This window comes from Monoraphidium neglectum (genome assembly GCF_000611645.1).
Source record: "Monoraphidium neglectum strain SAG 48.87 unplaced genomic scaffold scaffold00417, whole genome shotgun sequence".
Classification (NCBI taxonomy): Eukaryota; Viridiplantae; Chlorophyta; class Chlorophyceae; order Sphaeropleales; family Selenastraceae; genus Monoraphidium; species Monoraphidium neglectum.
Window position 1 is genome coordinate 1 of NW_014013211.1, and position 25,819 is coordinate 25,819.

Here is a 25,819-nt window from a genome sequence, read left to right on the forward strand (position 1 = left end):
CCGGCGGAGATGCGGCTGCCTGCGCCAGCAGGCAAGGAGGAATCGCAGGTGTTGCTTGCGCCAGGTGGGCGGGTTTGAGGAATATATTTGGGCTGTTATGCATGGAAAGTGGCAGGGGTGTGTGAATGTGCACGTGCGCTCATGTGCGTGTGGATACAGGGCATAAAAGGAAACTGCAAACACAGAGGTTTCATGCTTGAACATGCTGGAGCTTGAATCAGGATCTTTTGTATGGGCACTAGGCATAAAGGCGTTTGTGGGTCTCCTCTTGGTTCATGTGTTTTGTTGCTCTGTTGCCGCCAATACAGTGTGCGTTGGCCAGCTGATAGCTGGGCATGCAATTTTGGAGTTTCGCGTTGGTGTTAGTGGACTGGCCAAGGAATCCATCAACACGTGGCCAGAAATCGTTGCAATGAACTTGGATGCTGATTCGACACTCAGGAGCCTCTGAATGCAGGGCGCATGCTTGCACACACACACACACACACACACACACACACACACACACACACACACACAAACACACACGCACGCACGCACGCACGCACGCACGCGCGCGAGTCCTTCAACACACGTGAAATCGCTTGCCTGTCGGTACCAATGCACAGGCACAAGCCGGTGCGGCGGCTGTGCTTCGGAAATCGGCTTGCCACTACCACAGGAGGAGCGGCCGCTGGGGCCGCCTCAGACGGAGGACCAAGGGCTGCTTCGAAGCGGTGCGTAGTGGGAATAATTAAAAAGGTGCAGGGGCCAAACCTGGTGTAGTGGGTCCGATGCGGCAGTGCAACAGGGTGGTTGGGGTGGGGATGGATGCTGTACCATCAGAGAGTTCTATCGACTGTCCAAGCGGTGCACGGCTCAAAAACTACATCACTCAAATGATCAGCTTGAATTTGATTATGGTGGTGCAGTCATTTTTTTCAAATGTACTGCACGATTTTGTGCATATTGGTGACATGTGCACAAAATCCGTGCAGTGTCTTGTTCCGCATGCAGCTGCACGCCGCAACGCTGAACGCGTGCTAGCAGTACCCTATGACAAAGACCCCCCCTCCCCCAACCACGTAAACGCCAGGCGCCCCCCAGCAGCGGCGGCATCGGCCAGCAGCGGCGTCAGCACCCCAGGTTGGCTTGCCCCCAGGAACTGGCGGGCAGGCGGCGGGGCTTGCAGGTGATGTGAAATGTGGAAAGGGCAGGGCACGATGGGGGTTCGGGGTGGACGTGGAGAGCGGCAGCGACGTCCAGGCTGGGGTGTTTTCAAGACACCAGCGCCAAGGTTGATGCAATTCAAGGGCTGTGACTGCTGGTAGACGGGCTGGACTCGCATCCGCCAGCTCTCTCCATACATGCGCCTTGACGTGAGGGCGCATCACCTTTCCTGCAGGAGCGCGCAGCTGTGAGCCGATGGCAGCGAAGGTTGCCCTGCCGCCGCCATCACCGGAGGAGCGGCCGCTGGGAACGCTGAGGGTGGAGCACATGGGGCTGCTCCGAAATGGTGCGTGCTGCAGAACAATTCTATGCGGATGTGCTTTGGTGGGGCTGATCTCCAGCAAGGCAGTACAACGGTCGGGGTTGTGGGTGGATGGGGTGACATCAGGGGAGGCTGCAACTCGTCTCACTCTTGCACCGCATCATCTAATCATGCATGTGTAGCCAGCAGATGGTTGATGTTGCTGTCCCAAAGCACCTTCAATTGTGCAACAAAAGGCACACCTGCGCTTTAATCTTGAAGTCGCGCAGTCTTTTTCTACCATCGTCTCCCCACAAATCTTTCCATTTCAACCAACAACATCCCAGGCAAGCCCGGACAGCAGCCAGCAGCAGCAGCGGCGGCGCCGTGCACTTGCTCGACACCAGCAGCTCCAGGGGCGAGGGCAGGCGGCAGCAGCGGCAACGAGGCGGGCGTCGGGCAAAGTACATGCCACGACCCACAGGCCCATCGCAGCAGCGCCCCGGCCCAGGGGAAGGGCGGCACAGGGCATGGCGGCCTGGGCGGCAGTGATGGCGGCACGTCGCTCTTCCGTGGCAAAGGCGCCGGCAGGATCGCAGCCCCGCCAGCAACGCGTGAAGCCGCAGCACTGGCGGCCCCTGGCGCAGCACCTCCTCCCCAGGGCGCTGCTGCTGAGCCAGCAGCAGCGGGGCCGAGCGGGCTGCAGGCTGATTGGCAGCCAGTTGCGCCAGCAGCGGGGGGGCCCAAAGGAGCTGCGGTGGGGTCAGAGGTGGCGGCGGAGCAGGAGGTGCCGAGCACAGGAACAGTCGGGCTGGCAGCCGAGCAGCCCACAGCCGCCTGCACAGTCAGCAATAGCGGCGGATCCGGCGCTGTGAGGGAGGAGCCAGCCGGTCGCCGCAGCTCTCGCCCTCTCAGCTCAGCTGTGCTGCTGGATGGCGGAGAGGAGGCGGCTGCAGCAGCGCCCATCACTGCAACCGGCCCCCCTGATGCGCCCGCACCCGCATACGTGCCGATGCCGCTCAGCGGTGACGGGGCAGGGCAGGTGCCCCCCTCTCAAGCGGCCGAGGGGGCAGCCGGGCGGCGCCCGCCCTTCACGGGCAAGACGGGCTCGGCGGAGGATGCAGCGGCAACCCCGCCGCTGCCTGGGGCGGGCGCGTCTGCGGGCGACAGCGCAAAGGTTGTCCTGGAGCAGCGTCTGGCCGATATGCTTCAGTTTTCCAGGCTGTCAGTCCTGAGCCACCACGACATGAACCGCGCCCAGCAGCTGGAGGCTGCGGTGCTGGCCAATCACGCTGCATTTGACTGCGAACTGCCGGTAGCTGGGGCGCCGGGCGGAGCTGGCAGCGGTTGGGCGGCGGTGCCACGGGAGCTGGTATTGCGTGTCAAAGCCACGGCTGCCCTGCTGCTGCACAGCTGCTGCCGGCTGGATGCTGCAGGTGGGTTCGGCAGCTGCTGCGTGGAGCATGAGGGAGCCGACGGAGTTGCCGGACAGCAGCCGCATGGGGGTTGGCCTCAACCAGCACCAGGGGTTTTAATCAGCCGCGATCGTGCAAGTGTGACCCACGCCCACAAACACTCATCGCTCAACCACAGCTACCCAAGAGCTGGTAGCCAAGGAGGGGCCATTGCACCCACTGGTGCAGGAGCGGCTGCGGCTGCTGGGGGAGGAGGGCGCCGGGCCACTTCTGCCGCTGAACGGGCCAGGTGCGTGTGCAAGAGACGGCGGTGCCGCTGCTTGGCGCGGTGCATGGCGGCTGTCCTGCTCCCAAAGGGCCAACTCAACGCGCATACGGCAGATGCATGCTGAGGCGTGCACAGCAAATGCACCATGCAAATTCCACGAGAACTGCCGGATGGCGTCTCGTTTCAAAACACCACAAACTGAACGTCAACCCCTTCGAACACGCAGATGCTGGCCTGTGGGCTGGCCTGGGGTTTGAGCGGTTTGGCCATGGCACAAGACGCGAGGCCGGCGCTATGGGGTCAACGAAGCTCCTCGAGGTGTGCCTGACCGACACGCTGCTGGACGGAGTGGCCAGCAGCCCAGCCAGCTCAAGTTCTGGGGCCGGCGCGGCGGCCTCGTCTGATGAAAGGCTGCCTGCCTATCTGAAGATAATCTTCCGCGGCTGCTCAGTCTTGTCTGACAAATCAGCGGCAGGCTTGTCCGCTGTGGCGGCCAACCTGGCGCGGCTGTGCTCTGCGACGAATGCAGCCGGAGTCGGGATCCCAGTCTACAGCGTCGGTGTCGTAGGAGGCCCCATGCTGCAAATACTGATGCACAAGGCGGATGGCACCCTGGCGGACTTGGCGCTCGGCAGCCTGCCGGCGCTGCCAGTGCTGGTGCCTGCGGCAGCAAAGGGTGATGCCCCCATCTTGATCACGCGCAGCACGCAGTGGCCGGCGGAAGACGAGCTGGCGCCGCTGCTTTGGAAGGCGTGGGCGCGGATGGAGGCGCTGCACTCCATGAACATCTACATGTCCGATGTGAAAGGTGAGGCTGTTGGAGCTGTGAGCGCACATTCACACTCTGTTTGTCACAATGTGCATATTCGCACACAGATAGACATGCTGGGACACACACTGCTGGATCTGTAGTGCTCGCACACGCAGTTGGGCGGGGGCCGTCGTAATTGTTCAGCTTGCGGGCGCACAGCGCTGTGCTGGCAGGCATGGTTCGAGGTGCGCGTTTCCTGCATGCAACGACGCTCTTGCCCTGGGCACACCTCATCTCCACTGCCCACAGCTGCAAACTTTCTTTGTATGCTGGATGAGGCCGGCCACCTGGTGAGGGCCGCTCGGCCAGCTGGGTACTTGCTGGGTTTATCTTGCTTCACAGACCAGCAACGCAGCACTAGTAAGGCGTCGGACCGGTTGTCGCGTGATTTGATTGCATAGCCTGTGGCACCTGCACCACTTGTGTTGGATCTGGGACCAACGGCCATGGTAACGGTCCCCCCCCACCACCACACCACCACCACCACCACCAACCACCACCACCAACCACCACCACCAATAGGCTGACCTGGTGATCGGCGACCTGGACGCCCTGGTGGCGCCATTCACTGGGGCGGGCAGCATCCTCGGGAGCCTGCAGTTCACGTGCATACCTCCGGAGCGCGCTGCTGCCGGTGCAGCGCGGATGGGGGCACCCGGCGGGTATGAAGATGATGTCTATGGTTTTGGTTGCATGGCCTTCGGCCTGGCAGTTGGCAGCTCGCACCCTGACCTTCTGCGCACTGTAGCAAACGACCCAGAGCCGGAACAACTGCGCAAAGTGGCGCTGCTGCTGACAGGCGAGGACTTGTCGGCAGCATTCTGCAACACGGTTTGTGCCTGCCTGCGGCGAAGCCGGTCAGCACGGCCAAGCGCAGAGCAGCTGGTGCACATGGAATTTATGCAGGCAGCAAGGGCAGCTGCTCAGACGCGTGCTTGCAGGGGAGGCGACCTGACAGCTGATGGCCGCACAAGCGGCCGTGGGTTTGGCATTGGAAACGGCAGCAGCAGCAGCAGCGCAGCCATTGGAGGCAGCAACAGGGCAGGGACCACCCATCCGGCGGCGATTCGGTTGGCAGGGCAGCAATCGCGGGCTGTGGAGCAGGCCAGAGCTGCCATGTCCCTCATGCTCGGCCAGCTAGAGGAGGCCGTGCGTGCAGGCAGCATGGAGGTACGCCGGAAGGTGTTGATGTGTGTCATCAAGCTGAAATCTTTTCTTGCAGAGATCATGGGCGCTGCGCAGTCTGGTCGCTTGGATGATTGGCTGGACGTCATGGGCATGCAGCTGCTTGACACCGCCAAGACCGCGCACACGCACATTTATTCGGTGTAACAGACTTGTGCCAGAATGCGTGTTTTCATGGCACGTGCGGGTTGAGCTCAACTTTGGGGCCCTGAATCAGAGCTTGGAGCACCACATCGTTGTGCCCCAACTTGGCCCTTGAAAGGTCTGCTTCAGCTGCCTAGTCAAGGGAGTCCCTGAAGCAGTCATGGCGACAAAAACAAGGCGCTGCTTTTTAAATTTGAACTGGGTGCAGTCTTTGAGTAAAAGTGGGTTGCTGGCTTTTCAACTTTATGTCATCCTTCTGTCTGGCCATAAAAAGGTTCCTGTCCCTCCCTCCCATCCTGATAATTTGCAAACGCCATATCTGCAGTCATGTGTTTGCGCAGCTGCTGATGGTGCGGCACTCAAAAAAAGAGGAAGGAGAATGATGCTGCGCAACTGAGATAACGCGGAATGATGAGCTTCTTCACCACGGTCCCCAAGTCTTCACCACGCCTGTTTCGTCTGAATTGATCAAAACAAGCAGCACCACTATGTGGGCAGGGTCTGGCCGTAAAAAGGGTGCCTTGATTATGTGCAAAGCGCGAGCGTCACGCATGCGTGACGCTGCGCAGCCACATCCACAAAGACACATTTGCAGCCAAATTTGCGCACGCAGTGAGCATAGACGGAGGGTGGACTGCGGCCATGCAATGCAACCCAATGCATTGCAGTCACGAGAAATCAAGGAGCGAGCTGGTTGCGCGTGATAACATCACATTACTGAACGTCTGCCCAAAAACAAAAAAAGCGCACGCGCACGCACACGCACGCAGGTGGCAGGTGCAGTATCTTGCTTGGCGCCACCACTGCCCAATCATTGGCTGGCGATGCGGCCTCGCGCACAGGCTCGAGCCTGTGCGCTCACAAGGGCCCAGGGGGGGGAAGGTGCGCCGGTGCACATGCGATGACGGCACGCGCGCGGTGGCTGCCCCGCCGCGGCACCCTCACTTGCAAGCGCAGCCGGCTTTCAGACAGTCATCAGCTCCTGCACGCACAGCGCCTGCATCCTCTGCACCGCGGCCTCCACCTGATCGGGTCCCGCGCCCGCAGGCAGCGCCTGCAGCTCTGGTGGCTTGCTCACGTTGAGCCCCTCCAGCTGCTTGACTGCCTCATCGATGTCCGCTGCCGCAAGCTGCCTCCTCTGCTCAGGGAAGGATTGATTGGTCAGACAGCATGATCAGTTGTTGAGCGAGGTGGCTGGGGTTTGGGTGCAGTAGCCGCCTTGCACTGAGGAGTGGGCAGCTCGTGCGAGGCACTCGCGGGACCCAAGGATCCAAACTCTGAAATGTCCAGAACCTCCAACAATGTCAGGCGTTCAATGCGGCCTTGGCAAAGACGCAAGCGCCTACGTAATACCATACAGCTGCAGCAGTGGCAGCCATGCCACTGACAGCTGCAGTCGCACCTGGGTGACCACCTCCGCCTTGGCCAGCGCAAGCAGCACGATCATCCGCGTGCCCCACTCGTCCACCACGGTGATCACAGACCGCGTTGTGTGGCCGTACTCTGCGGGGAGGGCGACAAATGCACAGACACCACATACACTCTGTGAGACACATTAATAGCCTTGATCGTGCGTGTGAGCGGCGCGTATGCGTTGGTTGGCGGCGAATGAGTGGGTGGACATTGCTTGCTTACATGCTAGTCACTGACGATGCATTGCAACAAACACAGACCAAGACGGGTTGTCCTAACATTTCATACCCAGCCTCTGCATTCAGGTCTGCCAAAACCTGCCTCAAAACATCTGCAACACCAGCTGCCAGCCACCCTACTTCCACCCAGCACCATCACCAACCTTTTTGCACCGGCACGTTCTTTGCCGCCCCCTCAAGGTTGGCGCGCAGCGACACCATGGTCCGCAGGACGCCGATGACCGCGTCGACGCTGGCCTGCTCCAGGTCTGCCTCTGTGATGGAGAAAGACGACTTGTTGCTGGAGATCACGTAGGCGGCCAGCAGCAAATCGAGCACATCGTTGCCCGGCTCCGCGACGTGCTCGACGACGTGCCAACAGTCGTTGACAAGCACGATGAACTTTGAGCGAAAGATCTGCCGGTCTGCAGGCCTTGTAAGCGCAAAAGGCTCCGCTTGGATGTAGATCACGGCCTCCGACATGGTGGTGATGTTGTTATGGGTTGGATGTGATGTAGGCGATGACAAGTAAGCAAGTGTCGTGAATATCAATTGAATTCTGAGGGGGTAACAGGATTGCGGGTCGATTAGTGCCCCTTGAGCTGGTCCAAGGTCTGGCGCACCTGTGTCATCGCTCCGAGGCTGTGACCAGTTGCAGGGGCGGCGAGGAAAGGTAAGTTGGATCGGACATGTCATGAATCTCATGGCGTGTTGAGGTGTGCTCAGGCGCGGCAGCGGCAGCCGCGCGGTGAGCACTCGGGAGGGCAGACACAGTGGTGCTGTGAGCGAGTGCACTACTGGGGGGGGGGGGGGACGAGCCCCTGCTGACGACGAAGCTTACGCCAGAAGACAGCCCCTCGGATGTTGGCAACAGCGTTCAAACACAATATTGCGCAGGCCTGAACCTGGACTCAGCAGGTGTTGGCCGCAGATGTTTGCTCAACGGCAGGGCCTCCCCCGCAACATTACACAGCCATGGCTGCAGCCGCCTGCTACATTTGTGCATCGATGCATTGCGCATCAAACAGACATCTGTGACGGAGACTGAGCCTGACTTGGCGCCCTGAAACCTGTTGTAGACCTGGGCGTCAAACACCAGATTTGCAACAGGAGGGAAATGTTCCCGCCGCCCCCAAAAATCACCTGATATTGCTGTAGAATGTCTGGCAGAGAGGCACGCATGGTTGGAACAATGAAATTAATACACACGCACAGCTGCCAAGGCGTTGCGGGCGCGCTTGGCTTCACAAGCAAAGTATAGCAGATAAAATATCCATTGCAATGCGGGTGGTTCTATTCACAAAGATACTGCCAGATTGCCAATAACGTGTCGCCGCATACGAAGTCCGGTGCCCAAACCTGCCAGCTGGTGGCTGGCGCGGCTGCCGCAGCCGCGGGGTGGCCCCGCCTGCTGCCGTGGTTTCCCACTGAAAGCCAGCGATCCGTGGTAATCCAAGCTCCGTCCGATGGAATTTCAATAATCCTCAGTCAGCATCTCTGGCAAGCGGCTGCAGGCCCAATGCTGGGCAGCTGCCCCGCCCGCAGAAGGATTCTTGCGGCCTGCATGCTGGCAATTTGGTGTCACTGCCCCCTGTCTCAGCAACACAGGGGCCCCTGCCCCGGGGTTCCACGCGTGTTGCTGATAACTTGCTGCAACTGCTCACCCACCCTCCGTGACTGTGCCGCATCACAAAGCCCAGCCAGATTGCGAAGCCATTGAAACCGGCTCAGGACTTGCAAAAACAACCCTAACCCTTAAAACCTGGACCCTCAACCCTCCCTTTTTTCTGTCTCTCCCTCGCACACATGTTGGCTGTGTCGGCGGCCGAGGCAGTGTGAATCTCAAATCAAACCACTACTTCCCCTGCTGCTGAGCTGACGTGGCAAGGCGGTGTTGATGACCACCAGCAGTGCCAGTGTAATAGGGAGGCCGGCAGCTACCGTAACACCCAGCCAGTGCGCGGCACACGCACACGCTGTGCATGCAGCCCCAGCCAGGCGCTCCATCGAGGCCCGGGGGCGCTGGCTGCGACAAGCCTCCGGAATTTCTGCTCTCTGTATTCATACACACACACTGTTGATGGCAGACTGTGAGATTATCAAGAATTTGACGCAAATCAGATACAGCTGTGTGCCTGTATCTACCGTACGACATGGGGGACGGCTGTGCTGCGGGAGCTAGTGTTGCGTACGGTACTTGGTTTGCAATTGATATCGTAATAAGCTTCATCCAGGTTTATGAATATAGGCACCACATGCAAGCAGGGACCTGCAATCTCTGCACCATTGCGCAACGCCGCGGGGAACATCTTGCAATAATCGCTGCCGTCAACGGGGCTGACATGCATGGCCTGATGTGATGCCGGCGCGCACCATCTCTCACACTGGGTCTCTCCCCCTTGCCTCGCATGCACACAGGGAAGTTCAGCCGTAGCCGGCGGAATGACCCCTCTGATACTTCTCATTATTGCTGCCCTGTCTGCTCAACTGGAATTGAATCAGTGTCTGCTGATTTTCTATTGGACTGCCCCAAGTACGAATCAGTGCGTGGAGAGCTGTGGCGGCGACTGGAGGACGAGATGGCGCCTGATTGCTGGCATATGATGCAGCAGATGCAGATTGAAGAGAAAGCTTACAAGTTGCTTGATTTTAATTTTCTTGGTGGCTCTGTGCTTGCTGATATTGTTGCCCCTTATGTGTATGCTTGCTGGCAGATCCGTTGGAAGGTTGGGAATGAGGAGGTCCGCTCTGATGATGAGCGCGAGGCCGATGGCAGTGGTGCTATGGTATGAGTAACTTATCTATCTATCTATCACTCACACCTGCGGCATCTGCTGCACGCACGTGGCCGCCAGTCGCTCGATGGCGGCATTGACCTCGGCTGCATCGGTTGTGTCGTCGATGCCCTCCGGCTCCGCCGGGCGGGCCACGTCCAGCCCCTCCAGCCGCTGCAGCGCCGCGTTGACGTGGGGCGCCGCCAGTACGCCCCCGTTTGGCTGTTTTGGTGGGTGGACAAGTTGGATAGTGCGTGCCAGTAGGACACACTGGGCTAGCAGCGCTGTCACGGACAGCTGCTTCACCAGCAGGAGCACCAGGTGGGCTCAGGATAAGCCCTCCTTCAACAGCACCGAAGTCCAGCACAAACCTGGCTCTGGCATGCATTGTTATATATTGTGTGGGGCATGCAGCCCCTCAGAGGCTGGGATTGAAGCATCGGTTTGCACGGCTTCGGAGCCAAGCTGTACTCACCTGGAGCATCGCCTTCTGCTGCCCGAGGGCCAACAGCACCACCATGCGCACCCCCCATTCATCGATGATGTGCGCCATCACGATTGGCATGTGGCCTGTCAATGTGCAAATCGCAAGTGGGGTGCAGATGAGTACGCACAAAGCCGCTGCCTCAAAGGCCACCTTGAACAGGGCAAGGAGTTGCCTCATGACAAGATGACGCACATGCCTTGATATGTTGCAACATACATATCATTGCCAGCAGTTGGCGATGTTGCCTGCTTACACATCACGAATGTGTAAACACACAGATCAGTTGAATACACGGGTTCAATATCCAAGCTTAAAGCCAATCGGGACGAAGAATTGGTGGCAGAAGTCGAATGGGCTTGGCCACAGGTGGCAGACAGGACGAAATGCGGTGCATTCACCTGCCGGGCGCGCCAACAGCGCCGCCAGCTGCAGCAGCTCGCCCCGCATCATGAGCATCAGCCGGAGGCTGGAGATGATCACATCTACTTTGGATGCCAGGATATTATCCGTAGTGAAGATAAAGCACCGTCGCTGATCGCCCACAAGTTGAGGACGAGGTCCATCGACGCCTCGGACATGGGCGTGTTCTGCGGAAGGTAATGAAGTCCGCGATAGCATCCGTCCATGATATCCATGCACAGTATTATGTAGTGCCGCCGCTCTTGCGGGCTGAGAGGGGTGTTGTTCAGGGCTTGCTCGTGCGTGATGATCATGGGTAATGGCGCCAATTCGTTGCTGCTTCTGAATCGAGAAAGTTGAAGCCCGAGCTGGTAGCTCGCTTTGAAGCGCCACAACACGAACCCCGCGGCAATTTCCCTTGCATGCATCGGATATCCAAGGGTCGCAAACCTGTGCGCCCCGGCGATTCAACCAGGGCATGATACATGCATACTCCTTTACACTTTGCCAGTGTCAGCGGTGCCCACCCATTGGCAAGTCCGAGGGTTGGCCGCAAGTTCACCTGCCAAAGCCGGGCCAAAACCACCTCCTGTCTTCACACCTCAAACGGCGCGTTTCATTTGTTTGCCTTGAGCCCACACCACTCATGGATGGAGAGCGTGCACAGATCGGTGCTCGCGTCGCGGCAAGGGCCGAGTCCACAAGGTAACGATTCATGCCAGCCGTGGTCTCAGGTCGGCGCAGGAGAAAAGCAAGGATGTTGCCATCATCAATTCTCCCAAGATATTGCCAGCGCTTGCAGGACTGCCATCTAGAGAGCAGTACGCACACACACAATATGCTGACCGTCAGCACGTAGGCGCAAGTCACCTGCAGCTGCTGTGGTGGGGTGGCCCAAATGACAACCACAAACTGCCGAGATCCAGGGCCTGCTACGCACATCATCCCAGAACAAAAGCTGCTGCACAAGAAATAAAGTGCATGCAAATGCACGTACATGCCAACCGTCAAGTTTTCAAAGTTGCTGATGACGGTGTTGTTGTTGCTGCCAGTATGGTACTTCCGCCTGCTTCCGGAAGCTTGAGCATACAAAGCCTCAGCGGCAGCCTCTGCAATCAATAAATTAGGTTCCTCAAGGACTGAAACCATAGGGCATCACATCCGTGTCAGCAAGCCGCCGCAACTAGGGTCACACACTTGTTTTGTGCCCGTACAGCACAGAGACAACCGCCTGCCGCTTGCTGCACAGAGGTTTTAGTGTGCCCCAAGGGTTATGGTGGGTCAGGCACGGGCAGGCACACCCCATCCGCTTTTTGCGGCTCTTGCTGCTTGCCAATGCTCGTCGTGTTGAATTACCATGCAGCCAGCCTCTGCAACCGTCGCCCGGCGAGAGACTGTTCGTGTCTCATGGCAAGTACATTGATCCGTATACAAGGTATTCGATTTCACCTGTTGGTGTCTCGACTGGCTTATTAGAAAATGATGAGCTTCAGGCATTTTACCGTGATGACGCATACTGCACGTCAGCGTTAAGCGAAGCGCATTGCTCTGCACGCAGAAATATGTGATTGCTGTACTAAAAGGCACCGCTGCTTTCACACGATAGAGATCGCGTGTTTGCTGCACAGGTCAGCTTCGTTAGGGCCGCTGGCTGGGTGGGCGTGCCCCCTCGTGATTTCAGCAATATCACTGGGCGTAGAGCTCCCGACGCCTGATGGGGCGTGCTGCCCTTGTTTGCCGCTCGCACTCGCACCTCACGCACTGCTGCGCCGCCGTTGCACCGCCTTTCAACATTCGACACCTTTCAACCATGGACAATCCAGCAGGAATGTACAAAATGATGCATCAGGCTTTCGCTGCATACATGCTTCTGGCCCTCGGTGCGGGGGTGGCACTCTCCCCATGCCTCGCGGCTGCCGCTGCGCCTCCGGGCGCGTGCTGCGGCCGGTGGAGCGTGCGTGCGGCGCCATGGCAGGCGGCTATGGAAGACGGGGCCCTGGACGATATGTCCCAGCTTCTGGCGCTTCACGCGCCGCGCCGCATGCTGAACGACCTCGCCGCAGCCTCGGCCCCTGCAGCCTCAGCCGCTGTCAGTACACCAGCTTCGGTGTCCGTGCCGCTGCTGCTGCCGCCGCCGCCGCCGCCGCCGCCGCCGCCGCCCCCGCCGCCGCCGTCGCCGGCACCACCGCCAGCGCCTCAAGAGCAAGGGCGCCCCATGGCGCTGCCCCCGCAGGTGTGATGCCTCTGGCGCGCTCCGGCAAACGGTGCAGGGGCCGTGCAGACGGGTTGCAGTGCGCCCTGGAAGCGGCGCGCCGCCGTCCTCTCTGTCGCTGAACCGCGCTTCTTCTCCGCCAAGCGCGCTGCCTCCGGGTCTCACCTCATGCCACGCCCACCCCTTCAATCTTCCAGGTGTACTTGATCACATTCTCCATGTTGATCATGTTGATGACGGCCCTCGGCGCCTGCCACTGCTGGCGCCTATGCCGCCTCGCGCAGCGGTTTGAGACGCGCCTGGGGCAGCCCTCGGCCGCCGCCACCTGGCAAGCGGGCAAGCTATCCACGCCGGCAGATGTGATCGAGGCGCTGCCGGTGCTGCAGTACGCGTCGGTGCGCGACGCGGCGCGCGCCAGGCGGCGCGCTGGAGCCAGCGACACGGGCGGAGGCAGCGGCGCCCCAGCGGCTGCTTCGGCTGACGACCTTGCAGCGGGGCGGGACAGCCCAGGCGCGGATGCTGCCCCTGCAGAGCACGCTGGGACACCTGCGCTGCCGAACGCAGGCGCTGCGGCGCCCAACGCAGATGCGCAGCTCCTGGATCGACCGCTCTCCTGTTCCGCGGCTTCCCCGGCTGCGGACGAGAACCAGCAGCAGCAGGCGCGGCGAACGCAGCAAGAAACGGGTGCACAATCTGCGTCGGCGCCGGGCGCGTTTGAGGATGAGCCGTGTGCGGTGTGTTGTGACGATTTTGAGGAGGAGCAGCTCGTCAAGCAGCTGCCCTGCGGTGAGCGGTGGGGGCCGCCTGGCTTGGGCTCAGCTGTTGTCTGCATGCTCTGATTGCTCAGAGGATGGTGCGGTTGCCCAGCACGTCAGCCCTGTCGGCACACTGTGCCTTGAGACCGGGCGTGCTTTCTGCTCCTTCACTCATGTCGCCTGGTGCTGCTCGCTGCTGCCGCCTGCACTCAAGTTCAGCTTGTTCGCACAAAGACAACCGTCCCCTGTGTTGACTCCCCCCCCTTCCAAAAAACCCACCAAACCCCAGGCCACTTTTTCCACCCAGCCTGCGTGGATGAATGGCTCAAGATTGATCACATCTGCCCCGTGTGCCGCGCCGAGGTCTGGGCCCCGCCACCGGAAATCCTGGCTGCGCCTCCGCCCATGTTTCTCCCCCCCTCTTTTGGAGCGTGGGGTGTGTCGGATGCCCACGGTCGGCCTGCGGGCAGCATCATTGGCGGCCCGCGCCGCCAGCCAACGCTGGCGATTTTGCAGCGTGGCCAGGGCGGCGGCGGGCGCGGCGGCGGCAGCGGTGGCGGCCTGGAGATGCCGTTTGCGTCGCGGGACCCTCCTTCCTTTGGGCCGCGCCTTCCGGGGGGCCGCCGGTCGGGGCGCTAGGGCTACCAGGCCCAGGTGCAGCCCTTGCGCTTGGTTGCTCCTGATTGAGTGCCCTGGCCCGTGCGCACGGCTTGTTTGCTGCGCAACGGCTTGCGCGGCGCCGGGCGCGGGGCTCGGTGGTGTTGTGCGTGTGTGTGTGTATGGGGGGGGGGGTCAAAGGCTTGTTGTGCATGCGTTGAAATCGAGCCTTGCGCTACCCGTTTTTACGGGCGGCTGCTTTGGTATTGGGCCAAAACCGGGGCTGCATGTGGTGATGTCGTGTCCTGCCACACTTCCTGCTTCGAAGGATCTCCTTGGGAGAGGCAGCTTGATGCCATACTGCTGGCGTCGGCGCCCATTCATCCACCCCCAAGCGCCTCATCGCGGCCCCTCCTGCTCCGCCGTGCGGCCGCCTGGAGCAACGGCCTCACTCTCCTCCGCGCCAGAGCTTGCAGCCACATTCCTGTGCATAGCACCCATGCACAGGCATTTGTGCAGATATGTATAACATAACAGAGCCAAGCTACCCACGCGTGCTGCCCAGCGACCTTTGTTGTGTCCTCCTCCGACACCGCGTTCAGTGCCTTTTGCCATAGTGCACTGCAACGCGGGGCGCACGCTGTCCTTTTGCTCTCGTGCGTGCGCACTCGTATGCACAATGCACAATTGACTGTTGTGGGCTGACACAAAGGGGAATGCAATCTAATAGCCACCCTGCATGGCACAGCACGCCCTGTCACAGGCGGGCTGGTCCAAATCCGCAGGCCACCTGCTCCGCTGTCAAACACCGAGACGCCCCGTACTGCGCTGCCCTTTATCATGCATATGCTGCCCGACAATCCTGCGACCACAATGCCATGCCTCAAATCAACCCCGGGCCTGTGTTGACCACCCTCTTTCTTCTGGAAGCCACGCACGCGCAGCTCAACGCACCAACAGAGCATTCATCATCGGCGCGTGTAAACACTGTCGTTACTCTGTATGACAGCACACACACAGCAGTGCAACACGATCCCAGCAATCACGTGCACCTATCTGCCGCCAGTTCTGCCGGCACCAACCCCGCCGGGCAGCTCCGCGGCAGCCGTGCACCTCCACTCCCACCACGTCACCAGCCTCCCGCCGCGCGCTGTCTCCTGGGTTTGAAACGGCCCTTGAGGCAGGCAGGGCAGCGACGCGGTGGCGCGGTGCACCGTGTAGAGCGTGGTCAGGCCAGGGTAGGAGGGTGACTGCAGGCGTTCTGAAGAGCAGGAGTAGCTGTCCTCATCCAGCACCAGCTGCAAATGCAGGTGGCAGGGGCGTGGCAGTGGAGCGCATCGTGTGTAGGGGTTGATATGGTTCTTGTCTGGTCAGAGGGGGGCGTTTTTGTTAGTGTGGGATACTGGGCTGCCTCAACTTTGCACCTGCAGAACTGCCACATGCGGACGAATGCGGCAGGCCGCTGACGCCGGTCAATCCCTCCTCACACCAAGGATGCCTGACTGGGCCGCTGGCACCCTGCTCGAAATCGTGCGCCCGCGCACCTGCTCGTGCCAGCCGTCTGCCAGCGCGGACCCGAGCTCCTCCGCCACCGCCCGCACCGCACCCTCGCGCCAGCCCTCCCCGGCCAGCAGCTTCTCAGAGAGCGGCAGGCCCCTCTCACGCTCGCGGCCGTCGGGCAGCCACTGGCGCGCCTCCGTCAGCACCTGGATGTGCGGGGCCCCCGCGGCCCGGGGGCGGGGGGTGAATGGACGGGTGCTGTGAGCACTTCGCGGCTGCGAGCACAGCGACTGCATAATCCTGCTGCAACACGATCAGGCTGCCGGGATAGCTGTCCCCGCACATGACCAAGTGCATTTGTAAGCAAGATCAGGCGCATGCAGACTCGGAAACAGCGTGCGTCACTGGTGCCGCACAAAGGGAAGCTGCCCACCTCACCCATGATGTTGGTCACCAACAGGGTGACGACGGACACCGACCTGGCAGGTGTCCCCTCCACCAGCTGCAGGGTACTCTCCCCCTTGACCACCTTGCAGGTGCACGGGTGCGTGGAGAGGCAGGCCGGAGGTCAAGTTTAAATCATGTATGCTCAGTCGAGCGCGTTCAGCACCAGGTTGTGGGGGTGCGTGGCGTTTAGTCTCCTGCGCATCTGCAAGCAAAAGCGTGTGGTCCTGGAGAGCGTACTGGCTCAGCCCGTTGAAGCACTGCTTGCTTTACCTCATCAAAGAGGTCTGCGATCGATTTGGCGCTGCCGCGGCCGTAGTTGTCGGTCGGAACGCCGAGGGACGCCTGATCAGTGGCGCGTGCAAACAGAATTGGGATGGCGCGCGCAAGCGGAGTTGTGTTTTTTGCGCTTGTGAGCTGCGCCAGCAATGGGGGTTCAGAACAGGCTCAAGTTTTGCCATATGCAGGTTTCTCATATCGTGTTGCGGCCAGCCACGCAGCATTCCTGCTGGCCTTGTCGCAGGCAACTCGCCAGGCCCCCCACATGCCCGCACCAGCCACGCCTCGAGCGACTCAGCGCCATCAAACAGTAGCGCCGCCATTGGCTTATTGCACGCGACACTGCAGGCGCAGCGCCTCAACCGCAGCGCGGGCACCGCTCGTGCTTGTGTCGGGCTCCAGATCGGCCCGGCCTGGTGACGCAGCAGCTGCCGTGCTGCAAGCATCCGGGATAGGTCCGCCCTAGTACCTATGCAAACACGGCTCATAAACAACGCTGTTCATTGCGATTTGACATTGTCTGGCACACTGCAAGTCTTGTGAGTGCAAGATCAGGCTCGGCTGGAATGTCCACGCAGTTATTAGGTTAGGAATTAGGTCGCATAAGGACGAGCTGATTCTGCGTGTGTGAATCGTTGCGGATTTAATGTGCAGTGGCCTTGGGTGCTGCTTTTGTCAGGCCTGGCAGCTCGAGGAGCGCTTGGCGCAGTGATGCAGGCGGCGCCCGCCCTGGCCTCTCAGGGACCACGGGCGCTGTTGTGGCCTCTGGCACCGCAGCCAGATGTCGTCCGAGCGGCTCAGAAGGTACTGCGCGCCTTCGCATCCTGCAGCGCAGTGACTTTGTCAGCCTGCGCCCCCAGCGCTGCGTCAGCAATCCCACTGTACTTACCCCAGCTGGCGTAATTTCCGCCCGCAGGATGGGCTGTACCTGGAGCAGCTGCTGGACGCTGTGCAAGAGGCAGTGATGCGGACGCTGGGGCCCATCCCCGCGATGCAGTACGCCAGGCGAGCCCAGGGCCGCGTAGCCGCAGAGGGGCGGGAGCGTACGCTTGTACGAGGCGGTGTGCAGGCGGTCAACCATGGGCGTGAAGCAGGCGGGTATGATTGGACGTGAAACAGCGGCAGCCTGCCGCGGCCCTCGTCACTGGCTGCGCCCAAGGGCCTGTGCTGAAAACGACCCACTAAACCTGCCAGACGTCCTCCGCGCGCCCGCTGCATCCAGGGAGTGCCGCCTGGTGGCGTCCGCGCTGTACTACCTCCTGACCACCGGCGCAGGCATGCAGACCCTGGGGGAGGAGTATTGCGACATCCTGCAGATGGCCGGCCGCCCGCCCCTGACCATCAGTCAGGCGGCGGCCGGCGCCGCTGCAGCCGTTGCAGGCCCGCCCTCGCGGTCTCTGCCCGGCGTGCCCGTTTTCGACGCGCGGGGCCCCGTCGCGCTCGCGGCGCGCGTGGCGCTGGCGCTGCTCCAGGCCGGTGGCCCGTACATCGCCGAGCGCGTCGCGGCGGCGCTGGGCAGGGCACGCGCCGGCGAGGGGTGGGGCGGCGCCGGAGACGCGGGATCGGTGGGCATATTTGGCGGTAGCACCGCAGATGCCGGATTAGATGGCGAGCAGCAGAGCTGCGCGGGACGCGGCAGCAGCGGAGCCGTCGGCAGCGGCGATGAAGGCAGCGAGCGGCATGCGGCGGGCGGTGCCGAGGGTGGCGGGCGCCTCTCCCGCTGGCAATCCTGGTTTGCAAGGCCGCTGGGGCTGGCGCGCACGCTGCAGCAGCGGGCATCGCGGTCGAACGCACGCGGGGAGCCGGGCGGCTGGCGGGCCCGGCTCACGAGCAGCCCCGTCCTGGCGCGCGCCCGCGGCGCGGCCGCCGCGCACTGGCCGCAGCTGTGCGAGGCGGGGGCGTTTGTGGGGCGCGCGCACCTGGCGCTGTTCTACCTGTACGGCACCTACTACCACTGGGAGAAGCGGCTGCTGGGGGTCACATACACCTCCACCTCCCCCTTCCTGGAGCGGCGCGCGTCGTACAAGGTGGGGGCTGCACGCGCCGCGCATCCGAGGTGCCTGCGCCCCTTGCTGGCTTGCACCCGGCGCGGCAGTTGCGGCGGCACCACCTGGCCGCACGCAGGCCACATACATCCTCCGCCTACTGTCTGCCCCTGTCGCTGCGCTCACGCCCCTGCTACCATGCATGTTCACCCCTGCAGGTTTTGGGGTGGATGCTGGTGGCGCAGCTCGCCATATCGGCAGCCTCACAGGCAGTGCCGCACCTGCAGCTCCTGGGGCACAAGGCGGCAGCCGCGGCAGGCACGCCTGCGGAGGGCACGGCAGCAGTGGCGGAGGCGCGGCAGGGTGAGCACGCTGTGCTGCTGCCCGACCCGGGGCCGGCGATTGCAGCTGGGATCAGTGCCGCGGGAACAGCTGCGGCGGCAGGGAGGGGAGACGGCGGCGCTGCTGCTGTGGCAGGCGGCGGCAGCAAGCAGCGCGGCGTGATCATGGGCGCCGCGAAGCAGTGCCCACTGTGCCTATCGCCGCGCAGCAACCCGGCGTGCACGCCGTGCGGGCACGTGTTTTGCTGGCACTGCATCGCGCAGTGGTGCAACGAGAAGCCAGAGTGCCCGCTGTGCCGCGCCGCCGTCATCCCGCCGCAGCTGGTGTGCGTGTACCATTCAGAGTTTTGAGGCGCCGCTAGGGGGCGCTCGTCGACACAGCGCACCTCCATTGCCGTTCATGTACATGTGGTGTTTGCAGAGAGCTCACATTGGGTTTGTTTTATGCAGCTACACCAGTGCCCTGCTAGTACCTGCTGAACCCGATCTCTTTTCCCCGGCTGGATCCCTGGCCCAACACATCGTTTCCACTGTACTCCTATGCAATCTTCACAGCAATTTTTTGCCCATACGTGTGCGTTGTATGCAAAGCTGCCACCAAGCATCAAGGTGCGTAGCCTTTTGTAAGGTTGACAGCGCGTACACAAGGTGATGTATACCTCACACCGCCACTCCTGCATCGCCTGCAGGCACAAGGTTTGTTAAAAAGTGCGTGATGCAATCTGTGAAGTACTATATCACGTATACTCGCTCTGCTGCGCCGCAGGCTTGTGCCACATTTCATGCCGGTCAAACGTCAGTCAAGCAGTGGGCCTCCCTCCTTGCCACCCACAGCAGTACCCCAGGCAGGATCGATAACACTGGTAAGATTTTTTACGGCAGCTGCATGGCGCAAGAGGGTCGCAAACCCCAGCTAGAAGGCGCTGTTGTGTCACCCAAGCTGACAAGTGTTGTCACTGCTCTCACCCGTGTCGGTCTGCCGCACGCGTACAAGCCATTGCAAATTGGGCTGAATTGGATACTTGGCGCGCCATAGTAACAAAGCATCGATCATCCACCTGGATAGGGCCGATAGCCGCTGGGCCCTGTTTTGTTCGGCCTGGCGGCCTCCGCAGATCGCTAGCACAAGCGCGTGGAACAAGGAGCAATGTCGACAGACCCGAACATAGATGTTGTCAATATTGGGCCGCTGCTTGCGGCGGCCTGCGAGCAACTCGAGGTCGGCGAGATGGTGCAGAGCAGCACGTTCAGCCTATTTGAGGCCATGAGCGCCGTGGAGGTCGGAAACCCCAAGATGGACGCCGGGGCGCGGCCAAAGGTCGACAAGGTGCCACTGCAGGAGCGACCGTTGCCGCTCGACCTCAGCAAAGCGCAGCTGGTATCCTGGATGGACCACCTGCTCGCGCTCGAGGCCACTTGGCACGTCGGCGGCGCGCTGGCGCAGACTGTGTACAGCTCGCTGCACATGATGCAGATACCCAGGTGCTCGTGCGGGCGAGCAGTGCGTGAAGGGAGACGCCCTCGGTCAACCAAGGGTTGAGCCGTGACAGTGTGGCCACTCTGCTTGCAATCCTAGCAATCTTGTGCTCCATGCTTCGGCGCTCACTGCGCTCACTGCGCTGCGGATGGGCCTCACTCCCGCCGTTGCCTCTTGTTTCTGCTGTGCCCCTCACACGCCCTCTGTCACCCCCCACAATCCCCGTCGCCAGGCTCGCTACCAACCCCACGATGGCCGCCTACGCGCGCGTGCTGCAAGCGCTGTGCCAGGAGGTCAATGCTCTAGTGCTGCAGGGCTGCGTCTGTGAGGTGTGCATTCAGGGCAAAGGGGCAGCTTGAGCAGGATGGACGGAGAGGCAGCGACCCGTCGAGGGCGACTGATTTTTGCACGGCACCCGCCTGCATTATCCGCAGCGCCACTCCTGTAATCTCACCTCTACGGAGTCAAACCCTGGCCCCGCCCCAGGAGGAGGACTTCATGTGCCACTCAACAGGGCTGCCGCTGGAGGAGGACGCGGAAGCCGCGGAGAAGCTGCTGGCAGCGCTGGCACTGGCAGCGGACGCACATGATGCGCGCTCGTCGGGGGCCAAGGCGGTGAGCTTGCCCGGGGCCCGTGACTTCTGGGGCACGATGCGCAGGGTCGCTGGCACAGCCCCATACAGGCTGGCGCATTTATAAACGATAGCAACCACTTTTACAAATTGAGCGAACCTATCCACACCCGCGCGCCTCAAATTGCATTCTTGTAGCCACGCTCACCGCCGTGCTCGTCACACCCGCCCGTGACGGCCCTCCGTCCCGCAATGCGACGCCGCACCCCCTTGTCTCCTCCAGGCCGACGACCTGGACGCCCGGCTGTCTGCTGCGCTGCTCAGCCGCCTGCAGCTGCGCAAGCTGCTGTACCAGGCGGTGGTGCGCATCCGCCAGCGCAGCAAGCAGGTGAGGCGCCGGCCGCGGCTGGCTGGTCTGGGTGCAGCATCTGGGGTGGCGCGCGAGTGGGGTTCTGCGGCCAGGGCTGATGATAGGCGGTCACTCAGGCATGCCGCGAGGCGGTGGTTTGACGTTAACAGGCGTGTTTGCAAGCGCTCCTAGCGGTCTGCCAGCGCCGGAGCACTTGCAGGAGGTTGCTGCCCACTTCAGCTGATTTCAATGCAATTGCGCCACCTGTGATCTGAGCGCTCGGTCAGACACGCCACTACGAACCTTGTTTTCTGCAGGACCTGGACGCAGCCCACAAGCTGTTGGTCAAGGCGGCCAGCGAGCTGGCGGCGGCGCGTTCTGGAGCTGGGTTGGGGGCAGTTGCGGGAGAGGGAAGCGAGGAGGCCTGGGCTGCCCTAGGGTTTGACCCGGCGCTCAACAGCCACCTGGCGCCGCCGTCGCCGCCGCGTGTGGTCAAGGTGGGCAAACTGATAAGTGCAGAGGGGCTGGGGGAAATTAGGCATGTGTGGACATCATGTGTGCTGCGATTGTGTGAGTATGTGTTCGTGCGTGAGTGCGTGCGTGCGTTCGTGCATGCCTGCCTGTGTGTGTGTGTGTGTGTGTGTGTGTGTGTGCGTGCGTGCGTGCGCGCGCGCGCGCGCGTTTGTGTGTGAGTGTGTGTGCGTGCGTGCATGCGTGTGCGAAAGTGTGTAGATCAGTGGAGCCATAAGAGGCAAGCCTGCAAGCACTCCAAACCTTTGGCCGTAACGAATACACACAAGCCACATGTGTCATCTCTTTGTGTTAGCTGCTGCTCAGGGGTCTCTGTTTGGGGGTGACCTATCATCCCTCCATCACGGCGCGCCGTGGCGGTGTGGCGCAGAAGTTCTCCTTTCACCCAGCCCGGCCGCTCCTGCCCCCCCCCCACCCACCACTAGGCCGTGACCCGTGACGAGGCCTTCTCTTATTTCGAGTCGCTCATTGAACAGCTCATGCGCGCCTGCCGCGTCACGTCAGTGAGCGAGTGAGTAAGCGCTGGAATGAGCAGCGGCATTCCCGCTGAGGCCACGTGCCCGTGGCAGAGGCAGTGTCTTGTGCTTTCAGCTGCAGCGACCTGGTCTCCTTGGGCCCCAGCACCCCCTTGGAGTACATCAAAAGCGAAGGGTGTGTCTGTTGAGTATGTGACACTACATGCAGTGTGGTGCGCAGCCTACACCTGCCTCCACCTTGGGCCCCCCTCCATATGTAGCCTGGCATTAACCTTGTGCCTGCAGCTCTGCCTGCAGCTCAACCTAGTTGCACCCACCTACTTCCCCTCCTCCTACTCCCGTCCCCCAGCTTCCCGACCCTGGAGCAGTTTGTCACAGCCTTCAGCGCCGCCCGCCCCTGCGCCGTCGCGCGCGCCGCCCTGCACTTCCAGCTCGCCCAGCAGGCCACCCTCGACCAGGCCGCCGCCGCCGCGGGCGCGCCGCCTGCGCCGCCGCCGATGACCGCCGCGCAGCAGCCGTGGGCGCCGTCACCGCAGATGCTGCGCGCCGCGACGAGCTGCCTGGCGCCGGGCGCGGAGCTGGGGGACGACGCGGAGCTCTTCACGGAGCAGGCGCTCATCGCGGTGGGCAACTGGGTGCAGGCCGTCCTGCTCAACCCCGCGCGCCACCGGCGGCGCCTGCGGCGCGGGCTGGAGGACTGGTGCCACCTGTACCAGCACGCGGTCAACGCGGACTGCAGCGAGGCGTTTGGCTCGGCCGCGACCGCGGCCGGCTGGGGGTGGCGCGGGGCAGCCGAGTACCCGGGGCCGCTGGGGCCGCTGAGCGCGTGGGTTGAGCGGCAGACGGCGCGGGTGGTGGCGGCGCACCTGTTGATGGGGTTTGAGCTGGAGCTGTACGAGCCGCGCGACTACGCCATGCTGTACTGGTGAGTGTGTGGGGGTGCACGTGCACGCGCGTGCGCGCGCGCGCGTGTGTTTGTGTGTGTGTGTGTGTGTGTGTGTGTGTGTGTGTGTGTGTGTGTGTGTGTGTGTGTGTGCGAGCGCGCGCGCGCACACGCGTGCATGCGTGTGTGTGTGGGGGGAGCGTGTGTGGGGGGGAGGGGATTGATGGGAGGCGGGGCAAACAAAGGAGGCAAACCAGGCTTGGAGAGAGCTGTCACAGGCGCGCGGGCCGGTCGTCACGCAAAGGTTGGGGCCCTTCGTTGAAGGGCTGCGGGATTTGAGCAGGGCGACGGGCCATGCAGGGACGGGCGCTTCTGGGACCAGCTAGTGGTGCGAAAGCACCCCCCGTCCCGCGTCTCGTTCCTTGACCGACGCGTGTACCACCCACCCCATGACCAGGTACATGGACTACCTGAATGGTGTCATAGAGCACGACAGCCGCCTGCTTGCGTCCTCGCGCCCCAGCCCCGAGGCCGCCGCCAAGGCCGCCACGGCAGGCACCAAGGGCAAACGGCTGCAGGGCAAGGGCCCAAAAGGCCTCGCGGCGCCCAAGGGCCTTGGCAGCAGCACCAGCAGCGGCACCAGCGGCGGGACCGGCGGCGGCACACAGGCGGCGGCGGCGGTGGTGCCGAGCTTGGCGGCGGTGCGGGCTGCGTTTGCATCGGACCAGATGCAGATCGCGCAGGCGGGGGCTACGCGGCAGCTGTGCCAGGGCATGATGCACATGTGCGTCGCGCTTTCCGCGGCCGGCGTGATGGCGCAGCCGCCGCTGCCGTTTAACGGGCAGCGGGAGCGGTTCGAGCAGCGGTTCGGGTCCCTGCACATCCTGACGCGGCCGGAGCCGCTGGGGTACGAGCAGTACGCAGCGTCGGTGGACATGAAGGGTGCTTCACCCTCAGCGGTGCTGGGCGCTGCGAGCGCCTCTCTGGCCAAGGTGCGGCGCTCTTGCGGCAGCGCTGCGAGGGGCGCCTGCAACAGGGCGCGACGAGTGCGAGGGGCGAGCAGTCAGCTCGCATGAATTGTTGTGTCTGCGGTGGTTTGGCTCTGCTTTTACGGCCTCCCCTCATTGCATCTTTGGTTGCAGAGTAATGAGGGCCGCTTTTTTGTCGCCTGCCTGGGTGTTAGACCTCTTGATTTACGTCGCGAGCCCCCCCAGCCCTACCCAATCACTGACAACTCGCTCTGCCTCCCATACCCTGCTGCCCCACCCAATCAAAACACTTGTGTTGGGTCCCCTGTTCCAGGCCTCGCAAATGTTCAAGGCGCTGGCGCTGGTGTGGCACCCGGATCATGGCAAAGACGACGCGCACGCCAGGGATTGCGGTGCCCTGGAGCGCGCGGCGGCGCAGAACCGCCTTGCCTGCATGGTTGCAGAGCGCGCGGCGGCGGCGGGGACACTGTTGGACCTGTCGTTTGAGTTCCACCACAGGCACTTCCCCGGGGCAGTGCTGAAAAGCAAAAAGGCGTGACGCAGCGGTTGCCCCTCAGCAGCAGCAGCAGCAGCAGCAGCAGCAGCAGCAGTCACTGCAGCAGGTCACAGCTTGGGGGTTTTGTCATGTGGTGCGGCATTAATGTGGATTGATGCCGCACCGGCATCAATCCACATTGATGCCGCATACACGACCATTTTTTCCTGCCCTGATTTCATGTATCACGCTCAAAGGTGGCTGATGGTGACAGGCGCAAGTGGAGTGCGTTGCAGCTGTTTTCTGCCGCAGTCTGCTGTCATGACGTGCGGCCGTGATGATGCATCGTCGATATGGGATACTGCAGGCTGAGTAACATACCACACGCTTGATGAGATCTGGCAACGCGACTGTGAGTTGATGTTGCATGTGGGTAAGGAGGTCACCGGCCAAAGGGCATAGGCAAGGTCGTCAGCGACCAGGGTCGCCACAGCCCCCTGTTTTAGACACGCCAGCACGCGCTACAAAAATTGAAAGCACGACTGGTGTTTGGCATATACAACACATTCACTGCCAAGCATCCTCGACGAGCCTCCTTGCATTACTCCGCAAAATATCCTCTCGCCCGCGATCTGTGCGGAGATCGCCTGACTGCTGCAGTGCGACCCACAACCGTTGCCATTCTTAGATACCTACATTGAATCTGGCAGGCCGCTGGTCGCGCTTTGATCAACACCTGCAGTGCCACTTAGAGGTGCCTCTGAAATGGGCCCACTGGAGTTGCCGGCCGGAAATCGGAAGCACCGGAGAACAGTGGCACTGTTGGCTGAGGTGTGCACGCGGGCGTGGACACGGGTGCGGAACCGTATCACGGTTGCTCTGGGATGGCCCCTTGCTTGGCACGCCCACAGCACGCGGACCAGGCATAAACATATTAAATGTTGGTATCTTCTTCTACTGCGCCCGGTACCAGGCTGAAGAGGACGCCTGCTGGGTCTGCCTAGGCGGCCCCGAGCTGCCCTTGCGGCCGCTGGTGCACCCCTGCTGGTGCCCAAGCTGGTGTCACGCCAGCTGCATCGCGCGATGGCAGCTGCAGTCGGCAGGCACAAGGTAGGCAAGGCAAGACGCTTGGCGCATTGTGGTGTCGGTGGTCAGCCATGCTCGCCAGAGCATTGGGTGGAATAACCCCAGCACGTAACCTCCCACGTCCTGCTTTGCCATGCAGCCGCGAGCTATATTGTGACTTTTGCCATCAGCGGTTGCCGGACTGGAGGAAGGTGATGACGCCTGACAGTGCCTCGGCGGAGCCGACGGCCGCACCGGCCATTATGAACGTCAACTTTGACCAACAGACCTACAGCTTCACGGTCAGTGTGGAGCAATGTGCGTA

The 25,819-nt window shown here is 61.9% G+C and overlaps 5 protein-coding genes across 5 annotated transcripts; 3 read left to right on the forward strand and 2 right to left on the reverse strand.

The window, feature by feature from the left end:
• Positions 1 to 3,709: 3,709 nt before the first annotated feature.
• MNEG_3340 (hypothetical protein) lies at positions 3,710 to 5,276 on the forward strand (the record flags this gene model as incomplete). The annotated part of the gene is made up of 2 exons (XM_014048179.1): positions 3,710 to 3,941; positions 5,167 to 5,276. 2 exons carry the CDS (start codon positions 3,710 to 3,712, stop codon positions 5,274 to 5,276), a joined length of 342 nt encoding a protein of 113 aa, XP_013903633.1.
• A 961-nt stretch (positions 5,277 to 6,237) lies between these two features.
• On the reverse strand, positions 6,238 to 7,387 carry MNEG_3341 (hypothetical protein; the record flags this gene model as incomplete). The annotated part of the gene is made up of 3 exons (XM_014048180.1): positions 6,238 to 6,411; positions 6,676 to 6,776; positions 7,069 to 7,387. The coding sequence occupies 3 exons, from the start codon at positions 7,385 to 7,387 to the stop codon at positions 6,238 to 6,240; spliced, it is 594 nt and encodes a 197-aa protein (XP_013903634.1).
• A 2,333-nt stretch (positions 7,388 to 9,720) lies between these two features.
• On the reverse strand, positions 9,721 to 10,243 carry MNEG_3342 (hypothetical protein; the record flags this gene model as incomplete). Its single annotated transcript, XM_014048181.1, has 2 exons — positions 9,721 to 9,900; positions 10,154 to 10,243. The coding sequence occupies 2 exons, from the start codon at positions 10,241 to 10,243 to the stop codon at positions 9,721 to 9,723; spliced, it is 270 nt and encodes an 89-aa protein (XP_013903635.1).
• Positions 10,244 to 17,628: 7,385 nt separating this feature from the next.
• Positions 17,629 to 19,028, forward strand: MNEG_3343 (Peroxisome assembly protein 10; the record flags this gene model as incomplete). The annotated part of the gene is made up of 2 exons (XM_014048182.1): positions 17,629 to 18,378; positions 18,555 to 19,028. 2 exons carry the CDS (start codon positions 17,629 to 17,631, stop codon positions 19,026 to 19,028), a joined length of 1,224 nt encoding a protein of 407 aa, XP_013903636.1.
• A 796-nt stretch (positions 19,029 to 19,824) lies between these two features.
• MNEG_3344 (hypothetical protein) lies at positions 19,825 to 24,556 on the forward strand (the record flags this gene model as incomplete). The annotated part of the gene is made up of 10 exons (XM_014048183.1): positions 19,825 to 20,159; positions 20,387 to 20,483; positions 20,641 to 20,769; positions 21,010 to 21,114; positions 21,393 to 21,572; positions 22,032 to 22,117; positions 22,432 to 23,007; positions 23,423 to 23,957; positions 24,268 to 24,422; positions 24,487 to 24,556. Coding segments are annotated over 10 exons (2,268 nt in total), but the record flags the coding sequence as incomplete, so codon positions are not given.
• Positions 24,557 to 25,819: the final 1,263 nt, after the last annotated feature.